The sequence below is a fragment of the Trachurus japonicus genome, chromosome 1 (genome assembly GCF_045865225.1).
Source record: "Trachurus japonicus isolate A0001 chromosome 1, Traja_1.0".
Taxonomy (NCBI): domain Eukaryota; kingdom Metazoa; phylum Chordata; class Actinopteri; order Carangiformes; family Carangidae; genus Trachurus; species Trachurus japonicus.
Genome location: NC_140907.1, coordinates 16,384,756 through 16,398,040, shown reverse-complemented (window position 1 = coordinate 16,398,040; position 13,285 = coordinate 16,384,756). Strand labels below are relative to the sequence as shown.

General features: G+C 39.3%; 2 protein-coding genes across 3 annotated transcripts; one reads left to right on the top strand and one right to left on the bottom strand.

The window, feature by feature from the left end:
- Positions 1-4,027: 4,027 nt before the first annotated feature.
- Positions 4,028-5,603, bottom strand: LOC146991640 (retinal cone rhodopsin-sensitive cGMP 3',5'-cyclic phosphodiesterase subunit gamma-like). The gene is made up of 3 exons (XM_085776036.1): positions 5,462-5,603; positions 4,612-4,733; positions 4,028-4,493 (listed from the first exon to the last, which is right to left on the bottom strand). Exons 2-3 carry the CDS (start codon positions 4,719-4,721, stop codon positions 4,376-4,378), a joined length of 228 nt encoding a protein of 75 aa, XP_085632162.1. The 5' UTR covers positions 4,722-4,733; positions 5,462-5,603; the 3' UTR covers positions 4,028-4,375.
- A 4,417-nt stretch (positions 5,604-10,020) lies between these two features.
- On the top strand, positions 10,021-12,178 carry LOC146991639 (retinal cone rhodopsin-sensitive cGMP 3',5'-cyclic phosphodiesterase subunit gamma-like). Of its 2 annotated transcripts, none has more exons than XM_085776014.1 (3): positions 10,021-10,175; positions 11,694-11,813; positions 11,960-12,178. In XM_085776014.1, the coding sequence occupies exons 2-3, from the start codon at positions 11,704-11,706 to the stop codon at positions 12,075-12,077; spliced, it is 228 nt and encodes a 75-aa protein (XP_085632140.1). In that variant the 5' UTR covers positions 10,021-10,175; positions 11,694-11,703; the 3' UTR covers positions 12,078-12,178. The 2 variants fall into 2 exon arrangements, with proteins under 2 accessions (XP_085632140.1, XP_085632150.1); XM_085776024.1 differs by having other exon boundaries at positions 10,108-10,175; positions 11,704-11,813.
- The last annotated feature ends 1,107 nt before the right edge of the window (positions 12,179-13,285 follow it).

Here is a 13,285-nt window from a genome sequence, read left to right as displayed (position 1 = left end):
GTGTTTGTTATCTCCTTGATTACTCATACCAGTTTGCAGCACATCATCACATTACAATGAATGACAACAGTTTTGAAAGCAGTGTGCTCTCTGTAGCCGAGTGGCAGAGTAAAGGTTTAGTGATCATATGGTCATGGGTTCGATTCCTGCCTCAGTCTTTTCACTTCATTGCTTGACTTTTGATTCCAATCATTCAGCTGTCATTGGACAGTCTTTGATTCCTCATAGTATAAAGCTCATTGTAACTCAGGTTCTCTGTGGCCATATGGTTAGTGCTCAGCCTGAAATTCACAGACATTTTCATTGTAAGTCATTCAAGCTTGACTCTCAAGCTTTCTTGATGTTGACAGTGTGCAGATCATTAACAGACAACAGTCTCTGCAACTGTGTGTGCACTGTGGCCTAGAGGCAGAGTGGAAGTCTGATGACCATGAGGATGTGGGTTCGATTCCGACCTTGGTCAAACATTTGTATGGTGATCACAGCTTGCACTATTTGCTAATTCTGCAACAGCGTTCAGTTGCTATCAGCAGTCACACCATTTCCATTCTTGGAAATGCTTTTTCTAGTTATTTTTCCACTTCCGGCCAACTTTCGATTCGCTACTAGTCCTGCAACTCGAAGAGTTGCAGGCCAAATTATATATCAAAACGTGCGGCTTGATCGGGATCGGTGTGCTATTACTTTTCTCAACAGTGTACGAATTATTCGCGACGTAAGTCGCGAAATACTGCGCAAAAATTTTGCATGTAAGTCAATGGGACGGGCGGGAAAAAAAGAGCGAAAAAGACCAATCATTGGAGTTTAACAAACGTCTACTGCTCAGGCATACTTTCACCTAGAGACTCCATTTAAACTTTAAACAGTAGACACAAGTCTTGTGTATTGTCGTATTACTCCACGTTTTGATAGGTCATATAGTTTTTGATCAATCCCTGATCAATGACCATGATCATTTTTGGAGAAATTATGAGTTTATAATGGGTGTGTATTGCATGGAATGTTCGTGTCAGAGTGCGTGACATCATCGGTTAGAGTGGGAGAGAGTGAAGAAACATTCTGTATTTTTTCTGGATAAACTGTCAGCACGGCCACAATTTACACTCTACAGACATAATTTTTTCAGAATTTGTAAGACAAACTTGTTATCTCTCATGTCATGTGCTCAAAATATCAGAGAGACTTACAGAATTGACAGAATCAGCCTCTGAGTGCGGCCACGTCTGTCTCTGCTCCTCATTGAGTCCAATACAAATATTTTCTGAGAGAAGCAGAACGGCCTGATGTTTTGAAACTGCCAGCGTCGCCAAAATATTTACTGTAGAAACACCAAATCGTACCGAAATTTTCAGTAAGTCCTTAGAGCAACGTTGATCTGTGTTTTGTTCTGATAGGAGTTACCGTTTTGTCATGCTAAGCCTAAATGTGAGACCGGTTTAGAGGCAGAAAATGGCTGTTTTTCTCCACGTTTCTGTCTGTCTCAGCCTGCGGGGGCCCCTATCGCCGTGGTAACCTCTTTGATCCTCAGGCCAGAGCTCGTTAACTTCATAAACAATCCACCTGGCGCTCGTTTAAATGTTTATAAACACAGACACAGCTAAATCAGACTGACACAGGATGCAGCTACTAACTAACTATGTGTCAAGTCAGTCACACACACACACACACAGACACACAGACTCTAGAGCCAGCTTCATGTGATTACTGTCACACACACACAAACACACACCTTCATGTGATTAAAACACAGTTAACGTGCAACAGAATTTAAACTTAAACCATGATTTAATCTGGTTTTAAAGTTAAACCTTGTTGGTGTCACACACACACACACACACACACACACACACACACACACACACACACACACACACACACACACACAGGTAACCTAATGTGATTACAGCTCCTCCATATCAGTGCTTATAGAAAGATGATCATGTGTCTGTCTGATCAGCTCTGTCTTGCGCTTAAGATCGTGGGTTTGATTCCCATGTTGACAGAGATGGCAAAATCGGCAGTAGCCCCGCGGCCCATTCAAAATTTCCCGAGAGGAAATTTTCTAGTTCATTATACTCTCAACCATATCTGCAGGAGACACTTCATGTAGTAACATCTCACACCCTCATCTCCATATTTCCCCCTCAGTAAGCAGAAAATGTGGCTGTGGCAGCTCTGCCAACAACTAACAAACATATTACAACTACTGAATCACCTGCAGCAGGTTTCTCTCTCTGGCAGACGACTTGGCAGCAGACTGACAATCTGAAACACAATTAACATAAAAAGAAACAATTAATCATCTTACATAGCAGTCTATAAGCAGCTTACAAGTGTTTTATTCCTGAACAAATACTGTTGTTTCTGTTTTACCTGCATGCAGTGGAAATTACCGAAAATAATGATTTGTCATGTGGCAAAAACAGCTTCCCCCTCTTTGGATTATTAATAAAACTAAATATTTTGCATCCTAGAACTTCCACATACTTGTTTTCTCCAAAAGTGAAACCCCATGATATTAAAAAAAAACAAAAAAAACATCAAGCATGAGGCTCTTATGCAGAAACACTTTCAGACTTCGCTTTTTATTTATGAGGAACTGGGCTGATTTACTTCATCAGGAATATGCTAATTATTCACAGCCACAACCTGGTGTTACAGCAGGTGGCTGTAGAGCAGATGGTGTTGTATGGGCTTTATGCTACAGTATGAAAGAGTTAGTTCATCCAAATTACAAAAAGCACATACTCACTGATACTGGTTTACACCACGCTGATACGCTTGGTTTCATCTACAGACATCTGGTCCACAAGATTCCTGCCCACAAATCAGGGGTAATTGATGGTCACTGGTCACCACTGGTCATACAGTACTTGGACTTGAAGTTCAACAGTCTGGTGAAACACCTTAACTTCCCTTTTCAGTTTGAAACCCAAACACAGCTTGGTTATTATCTCCTTTCCATGTCTCCCCCTCCACACCCCCACTAATGAAGTGACCTAGGGTTTTTTAAAATGGTGTTTGTATGTTTAGGCCATATTGCACGAGGCGCTGTCCCTTTTTGTCAGCTCACTGTTTAAAGGCTTGTGCAGCTAATTGGTGCAGTGACACGAATGCACATTGATATCTGGAGGCCAAACACACACACACAAACACTGGCACTGACAAACAACAAAAACCTGACCAGAGGAGCTGATGAATATTTCATTTTAGGATTGCCCTGATGGATGGTGGTGTGTATTTAACACACTACTGTACTGAAGTTTGGTTTTAAGATAGCCTATTTGCAAATTTCCACTTAATTGTCTTTTAGATTCAAGCAAATATCTCAGTCCACTCTAACAAGTTACCAATAACAGTACACATTTAGCTAAACGTTTATAAAATGTGATGCTGTAGATTTAAGCACTCAATTACAGCTACATTAGTTGAAATTAGCTCTGTGATTGACATAAGACTGTTTGTTGCCCCCTTTCTTGTGGAGAAAAAGAGTGGTATTTGGTTGCTATGGCAATGACTGCTTCAGTTATTTTTGCAGTCTTTGTGAATTATGTTACATTTCCACATTATAATATACAAATGTGGCCACTAAAATAATGATGGCCACACTAGTCAATAATAGATGAGGTGTATTATTATGCTCATATTATATTAATGTAAACTGAATGATGCCAGACAACAGTGAAAAACACAAAAGGCCCAAACATGTGTGTAGTTGTTTGGTTATTGTGTTTTTCTGTGTTAATAATTGAAAGGACACACCGAGGTGATGGTCTAAGGAAAATATAGAGCTTTTATTGTACTTGTCTACTGACAAAATATACAGGGTAGATCTTTTTCATTGAAGAGAATGACAGATTTTCTCATGAAAGTAAAATCTGAATTAGCTGATACAAAACAGAGATCTTTGCGTGTCGAATCAGCAGCTTTGAGAAGACAAGTTGGGAAAAACAAGAAGAGCAGCACAGCCCTGAGATATCACGTCAACAGATACCAAACTCTCTTTCATATTTACAAAATATATAAAATATTTCCATTTCATATTCTCTCTCTCTTTCTTTGGAAATTACAAGCTGACGCGATCCGTTCTAAGAGGAAGAACTGGAAAAGAGAGACCCAGAGGAAAAAGAAAAGGCAGGGGTGAAGAAGAGAAATAGAAGCAGGTGATAAGGGAGAGGTGGAGAGGTAGGGCCAAATAAAGTGCAACAGACAAGAAGAAAAGTGCTGGATTTTTTTTCCAGGTCAAACCTCTAAATCATCGAGGGCTGCTCTCTCTCTACAGCACACAGGTGGCAGATTTCAGCTGTTTGATAAATAGTGGGGATACCTGAGGGACAATAGTGGCAATACACCGGTAAAAGCAGAGGAAAGCCAACTAAACAATTCCGTATTTTGCCAGGTCGCTGAGCTCCATGTCGCCAAAGGCTTCCCATGGGCAGACCACTGTGATGTCTGTGCCAAGACCCTCCATCCCGGGGATGTCGTCTCCGAATCTGAACAGGAGAGACGAAAACAGATCAGATGAGTGACAGTTCAGGACGGTGTTTTAATAGTGAAACTGGTGACAGGGAGGAAAATACTTGTTTGTATGTGTGATTAAATTCATCTTACCCCTTCTGGCCTGGTTTAGGGGCCTTGCTCTTGAAGGTGCGAGTGGTCCTCTGCTTGAACTTGGGAGGAGCCTTCTTGTCGGCGGGAGCTGCGACGGCTATGTCTGCCATTGCGATGAGTTTCTAAGAGAAGAAAAAGAGACGGTGTCTGTGAGCTTCCTGCTGCTCTCACATCTTTACAGCTTGTTTGTGAATTTAGTAACTGCAGCTGTAACTTCAAATCAAATTTCACCAGTTTCCTTTACCGGTATATCGCTTTGGTTCACTTCAAAACATTTAGTACTGTATTTCCTTGTTGCTGAAAGGTGCTTTAAGACCTTTGCAGACTCCTCCATCAACCGCTAACCTGCTCACAATGTATAAAACCCTTCCTCACTGTAAACACATCACTCTCTTAATTGTGTTTCTCATCCTGCTCAACAAGCTGATCCACAACCTGACTGGTCACCAAAGTGTGAGGCACTAAGATAAAAAAAAAATAAAAAAGAAGAAGAAAAAAAAGAAAAAGAAAAGAAAGAGCCAGTGTTCAAAACTGCTCCCGGTACATCTGGATCCATCAGGTAAAAAAGACTTGTGATCATTGTGAAGAAATAGCCGCTGAGCGCTGAACAGCAGCAAGAAGAGGTGCAGCACAAAGAACTACTCAGTGCAAATCACACATCTTATTTCAGCTCCATTTCAGTCATGATACTCAAGTAAAATAAAAGCTCTGAAGCCATTCCCTCTCTCTTTCTCCTCTGTAAGGAAATTGTTGCAAAAGCAGAGACGAGTCTGAGGCAATACATGCTATCAAAGCAGTAAGAGCATTAACTCGCTGTACCAGAGCTGAGAAAATTGCAATTTCATCTTACCTTTTGTTGGAGTCCCAAACGACTTCTCTGAAGCTGTCTGTTGAGCTTGTCAGTTCCTCGCTTGTGGCATTCCTCTCTCTGCCGGACCGTCCCTTTTTAAAGTCCTCTGAGCTGCTGCTAATCCCCCTCAGATGTTAAATCTGTCATTCTTTTATGTGCCAACTCTGCTTGGTCCTCTTCTGTACCAGCTTAGCCACAAATAGGCGAGATAAAGGATAAGGAGATATAAATACGAGGTCTGTTTCAATTTAGATGTGCCTGTCACAGTGTGAATTGAAGTGAATTACAGGGGTGTCATGTCTTGGCAGTAGCAAGTGAACTTAATTAGCACGACTATCAAGTTGAAGCCTTAAAAAGAATCTACTGACAGACAGTCATTGTGTGCCAGTCTGTCTGTCACGTACGTTGGCATGTTACCCACACATACAGTACTGTATACACCTCTGCATCGGGAAAACAGTGGTCTCTTTTGTTTAAATTCTGACTCTACAAAAACAGTGGTAAAAGCCCTTTAACACAGGTTTGTGATAGGAGGCTGCAAAACAGAGAAAGGTTATGAGAGAAGGTTTAATGTGGACACCACAGTGACAGTCACTAGACACCTTTTATAACTGTAAACTGCTTTTGTGTTAGCTGCAGCCTCTCCCTACAACAATTTAATACAAATACAGTATATATCTCATTCGATAGTAGTTGGCTATGTAGTTCTTAGTTGACTGATTTATATGTAGGGGAGACTGGGGTGCCCGTAACATGGGTCAGGTATAACACTGCTCATTTTCTCCTATTGGAAATCATCGAATTCACTCACCCTGTGGCTGACACAGACTGTTTTATAAGAAAACATATTGTTATTTTACCTCCTTTAAAAAAATAAAAAAAAAATCTTCTTTGTAGTTAAACTTGGTTTAGTTTTAGTCTTATGTTCAAATGTCTTATCATGGCTCACAGACAGCTCTTATGATGTGCATGCACACAGAAGCACACACGCACAAAGCTTTCAGTATCAAAGTTTTTGACATAATCCTTATATGATAATGTTAAATTTCCTCTAAGTGTATGTGGTTTCCATTAATCTTGACAATAGGATGGATTGTAAGCCTAAATCATATATGTGTCTTTATATTTCAGAAAATATACCTTCTTTATTTAATAGTAGACATGTTGAACTAGTCTGTATTCAATTTTCAACACACAGGAATTAAAGAGATTTAAGACAGAAAATTTTTTACAACCATCCCCAACACAGTTAATATACTGCCACTGAAAGTCGAAAAGAGCAGTTTCCCTAGACGATGTGAAGCCTCAGCAGTTCTAGTCACCATGACTCAGCACCTCACCACTTTCTGTTTGTTTGTTTGTTTTCTTTCTTTTTTTCTTACACACACGTGAGTTCATTTGGCCTTAATAGTCTGTGTTCAAACATCGGGGAGGTTTGAGAACTGTTGACATGTGAAAAACTGTAAGATACTAAAGACTGGGATAAAAATACTAAAGACTTGGCTCATTTGTAAACAAACGTGACCTCATGTAGAACGAGGATCTGGAGCATGTGATGTAAGAACAGAGGCTCCCAGGGCTGCATTTAGATTATCAGTCACTTAGTAGAAAATAAAGAGCGCTTAACCATTCAGTAGTTAATCCTTCGCCTCATGGCATGGACTGAGGTTAAAAAGAGTCAATACTGTGACAGATAGTTAACTCAGCAATTATTAATGTCAATGAAAAGAAGAATCTGACAGTCATAAAACAGTAAGAATTCACAACATAACTGTATTAACACCCAACATTTTCCACACGTCTGTAAAAAAGAACATTAATCTCAGCTTTCTAACTTTTTCCAGAGTTTTCACATTATCTAAAGCTAATCAAGACTTTTGGATGTCGGCACAATTTGTAAAATGCTAGACTTATTTATTTATTTATTGTGGATAGATAAATAGTGTGTGTGGATATTATACTTTCTTTAAAACTTCTCCAGACTAGAAAAGCCACATACTCATAAAATAATTAGAATTCCCTCAAAAAAAGGGCAAAAACTAGAAATGCCCAAAAACCCAATGCATTATGGTTTAATAAGGCATGCAGATCAAAAAGGCAAGAACAATTGAAAGCAAAGAAAATGCAGGGTTAGGGTGAGAAAGTAGCTTCTATATTAAAGCAGAAGTAAGCGCAATGTTTGTGTTAATATAAATCTTAAAGCAGAAGTAAGCAATCCAGTCGTTTTGGCTAACTTCTTGTCAGCGGATGGAGCAGCAGCCCGCGCCCTCGTCATGGATCTATTGGTCCTCGTCCCTACATCACCACATTCACGCGCATCCCTTGGCTGCACACACAGCCCTTCATGCCGTTCTCTCTCCTCATTGGATAAAACTTGTAGGATACGAGAAAGGTTTTCTCCTCGGCTCAGAGCAGAGCAGAGTGACTGACAGACCCGTGTTTCAGACCAAACACTCTATGTAAGTGATTGCTGTCGGAAGATATGACTATTTAAGACTTATATTAACACAAACATTCCGCTTACTTCTGCTTTAAATAGTTATATCTTCCGACAGCAATCACATAGAGTGTTTGGTCCGAAACACGGGTCTGTCAGTCACTCTGCTCTGCTGTAAGCCGAGGAGAAAACTTTCCTTGTATCCTACAACCTTTATCCAATGAGGAGAGAGAACGGCATAAAGGGGCGGTCCTCTCTGTGTGTGCAGCCAAGGGATGCGCGTGAATGTGGTGACGTAGGGACGAGGGCGGGGACTGCTAACTCCATCTGCTGACAGGAAGTTAGCCAAAACGACCGGATCGCTTACTTCTGCTTTAAGCACAGAGGGTTTATAAATAAATGTAATAGAGAAATGTTGAGTATAAAATTTAATAATCCAAAGCTCTTCTGGAAAATACTTACTGGCTCTAATAGAAATAATGAGAGTTGTCCAGTTCCACCTGAAAATGTCCATGGACATTTCAAAAGATTATCTGACTGGGAAGTGCAAAGAGACAAGATACCTGAAACCACTTAACCACTTACTGAATGCACTCATGGTGGTAACAACCTAAATTCTACAGTAGTTTTACTGAGCAAGAAATAAAACTGGTTATTTTAAAATGAAAACCTGGAAAATCAGCAGGAATTGACCAAAACTTAAATGAGTACATCAAATGTACAGCGGGTATCTTTATGTCATTATATGTTTCATGTCTATTTTAAAGGAGGGGCTACAGAAAGCAATAAGTTTGATGTGTATTTTTTGCGAGAAATGGAAATTATAGATCAATCTTTGGTTCTAGAAAAGCTGACACCAGCAAATTTAAGTGTACCTCTGACGGAGAAAATTTAGAGGTTGTCCATTGTTTTGAATTACCTCGGAATTACTATTGATGAGCTGTACAAGAAAGCGTCTCGTGCCACGTGTGCCCTCCTTTGTAAAAGTAGAACATTTGACTTACCTGTAGCTGTCACACTATCTCTTTGACAAGTTAGTTTCACCGGCCATGAGGTTTGGGGGTATAGAAAAACTGATCTGTGAGAAAAACTTCACCTTAAATTTCTTAAATTTGTCTTAAAAGTTAAAACAACTTGTAATAATATGGTCTGAGCTGGGGAGGTACCCACTTTGTGTTGCAGTCAAAAAGAGAATTATCAGTTATTGGGGGAGACTGATAGGTAGGTAAAGTAAAGTAAATTGAATAAAATAATGTACAACTGTCTACTTAACCTGTATAACTCAGGTGTATTTAGCAGATATTGGATGACTGCAGTCTGTCGTACCTTTGGCTCATTCAAAAATGTATTAACCCTGACTGGCTGAAGCTAACTGTTGAACAGAGACTGAAAGATCAGTTCCTGCAAACATGGGAACGTGAACTTGGTAGCATGACGTCATGTGACAATTAAATAGAGCTTATACAAGAGTTTAATTTACAAAAGTACCTATTGTGTCCGAATTCAAAGTTTAGACAGGCCATCTGCAATTTTAGAGTGAATACCAAAAGTCATTGGAAGGTATAAAGGCCGACATAGAAGTCAGAGGTTTTGTAACCTTTGTGACGATAATTGTCAAGGCGAAGGCGATGAGTTTCATATTTTATTTGAGTGCAAGAACAAAAGTAAATTTCAGAGAAAAATATCTATATTATGTTAAACTTCTTCTTCTTTTTACTACGATCTGATAAAGCAAAAGTTATTCATACATTCTCTCTGAAGAGCATCCTTCCTTTGTTTAGGTGATATTTTATTATCATGATTGTTTATTTAGCTATGGTTTTTTCTTTTCTGTTTTTCTTCGATTGTCAGAGATGGAAAGCATGTACAGCCTTGCTACTGGCTTGATTATTGTCCTGTTTGTGCTCCATACCATGTGCTTGGTCGTGAGTTGAATAAAAAAAAAGTGAAAGTGAAAAGTGAAAGAAAAGAATAATGTATGTTGTTCAATATATCAAACTGAGTTTTTCTCAGCAGTGCTTCATTATGTAAGGTTGTGCTCATCTTCACGTGGCATGACACCTTATGAGCCCCCTCCTTAAGCTCATAGAGCAGAGCGGCTAATTAGAGGGTTAGGGTGTAAAAAAAAAAAGGAGGACAGAAAATTATGGGTGAGCATGTCAGGGGATTAGCCGAGGGTGTATATAAGAAGATGTCTGAGCAGAGAGAAACACTGCAGACAGAAGAACTGAACTGAACTGAACTGAACTGAACGGTGCTCCTGCACAAACCAACAAGGTAAGATCAAACTCTGACATTCACTCAGGTTCGATTTTCAATTCTGGATGAAGGATAAAGCACAGAGCAGACTGTAAAGTGCTGATAGAGCATGACTTCAGATGGATACTGTAAGCGATTCATTGATAAATGAATCAGCTGTTGCTGCTCTGCAACTTTAGAAAAGGCCTCAGAGATCTTTAAGATACAAAGTCAGTGCAACTGTTTTCTTTGGCTTTATTAAGTTGTTTTTTTCACGGCTATACTCTGTGGTATTGCTCTTTGCATCTTTGGCTTAGTAAATAATTATTGACTTTTTAATAAATAGAGAGCCTGAGGTCCACATTGGTCACTTTTGATTCTACATGTGTCAGACACAACAAGGAGTTATGTCATTTAATTTACATAGACTTGTGCTGTTCAGTGTCAGCACAAACAAGTCTAAGCAATATTTTACAAATAAGTTTTCACTTGTTTTAGAGGACATTTTATGTGGTTATGAATGTGTTAGAGTGTAAAAGTGAATTTGTCCTGCTTATCAGACAGAATGTGACTGTGTATCAAAAATAGTGTTTAAGAGAAAAACAAAACACAGATAGATACCATATTTGGCATGTATCTAATTATTATAAGAGCTCAAACCTCAGTGAGCAAATTGATTGTTAAATTATATTGTATATTTGCATTTCATTTTCTATGCAGAACCTGCTTTGATTTATACAACATAATTCACCAATTATATGTTATAATGTATGATGTAGATTTCCTTGAAAACAGGATGTAGTGCTCAAGAAGCCAACCTGGTTAAATGAAAAATAGATTACAATTCAATGATGATAAAGAGGATTGGAAATGTCCTTGTATAGATCATTAGTGTGTGTCTGTGTTGAAAAAACAGACATGGTTCGTAAGGACACATGGTGAACTCTATTATCTGCAGGGAATAGATAATTGTATCATGAACTGTGGCTTCGGAAAAGCGGAGATGTAGGAAATAAGGAAATATACAAAAAATATAGTGGGATGTGAAATTTAAGAATGAACCTAATTAAGATCTTATAACCACCACAAATTAAATGGCTTGTTAGCGTGAAACCATCAGTGTGGTCAAAGTAAATTTCTAGAAATTCCAGAGCATTGCTGAGCTTCCTTGTACGATAACAGTCAACCGATGTCAGAAATAGTTCAGATTAAAGCAAGTTGAAAATAAGTTGCTCAGGGCCAAATCTTCTTAGACTCAGAGTTTATTATCTATAACACGCAGCAATGTGTCTTGACTTCAGACTAACTGAGGAATTAGGTGAACTTAACTCTATAATTGTCCCAAGATGTACAGTTTGTAACGTGGCCAAGAGTAATCTTTAAAGCCAAGGTGTAAAAATAGACAAAGCTGTTTGTGTAACGGGGTCTTAAGAATCTCTATGTCAGATTTAGACCATAATTTGACCTAGTCTGGGGATGTTATATCATCCAAGGGTCTTGCACAAGGTTCTTGGTCATCAAAACTAACTTGCTGACTTTCAACTCTTTTGCTCTCAGAAACTAAAAGATGGCAGACACAGCCGTTGCAGCTCCCGCCGACAAGAAGGCTCCTCCCAAGTTCAAGCAGAGGACCACCCGCACCTTCAAGAGCAAGGCCCCTAAACCAGGCCAGAAGGGGTAAGAAACTGAGCTCATCTTCCCAAGTGTTTTTCCACTGTTGAATCTATACCTTTAGTTGAGGATGCAAGTGTTTCCTCCACCACTGAAAGTCACATTTCAAATGACACACCTTTGAAACCGACACGTTTCTGTTTCTCTCTCAGATTCGGAGACGACATCCCCGGCATGGAGGGTCTCGGCACAGACATCACAGTGGTTTGCCCATGGGAAGCCTTTGGTGACATGGAGCTCAGCGACCTGGCAAAATACGGAATTGTCTAGAAACCCTCCTGCGTTTTTCGGTTTTACCTCCCTGCACTGATTTTCCTTCACCCAGTCTACCTCCTACTCCCATTTGCCCCATTTTCATTCAAATCCCCAAAAATTGTTTAAGCCCCCACATGTTTTGGGAAACATTGCACAAAAAATGATCCTCAAATCTGACAAAGAATATAGATCAATTGGCCCAACTAATTTTAAAAGTGCATATCTTATTAATTTATATATGCTTCACTGAGGTGTGCATGCTTCAAGCGATAACTCCAATCTTCCTCCCCGATACTTTACAATTGGGTTGTGCATTTCTGAGAGACAATGGACTAAATCTGCTGCAAGCAGGTTTGATTGCTGTTGTGACGATGTTGCACTGCTGAACCCTCTCCTCTCTCCTGCCTTTTCCACTCCACACTCCTGCCCCTGTTTGGAGCTACTCCTGCCTAATGTACAGCTATTTATGAAAGAGATATATTTATGATGAAATATATTTTTATTTTTATGAACTATGAATGTAAATTTGTGTGACCGGTCAATAGAAATTGGGTAGAACTGTTGAACAAGAACTGTCAATAAATATTTTCCCCAAGAAGCAATGTTGTCTTGAGCATTCTGTTTAAATTTTTGGGGCTCAACACTAGCATAGACAATTTCTCTATAATGTAATAAGACTAATGCTGGTTTGTCTTACATAAGCCCAGTTTTGGCATTTATATTTAACACCCACATGCATTGTCATCTGCATTATCAAACCTATTACCATGTAGTATATTTTTTAACAATGCCTGCAGCACAGCTTTAAGGATGTCAGTTGGACCGTCTTTAGTCCAGACTGAAGTATCTTAAGAGTTAGCTGACGGATTGCCATTAAAAGTTTGGACGACACACACAGGCAAATTATATATGAAAACGTGATGCCTGATTGGGATGTATGTATACAGCTTTATTTTTATTTTTGATGTCACAACCTGGAACCTACTTTTCAAAGGAAAGGAACGTGATGTAATGCTGATTGCTGGGCTTGTTATTAAAAGAAGCTTGCAAACACAAACCAATTAAGGTAAGATTTGAACTTGCTGACCATCAGGGCCAACAACATCAGACCAGAGCAGAAGTTCAAGTAAGGTCAATGGTTAAGGTAAATCTACATAACAGCAGGCACAGAGCCTGGAAAAGTTCGCGAAAATGAAAAAGAAGCTGTAACAGCATGACACACT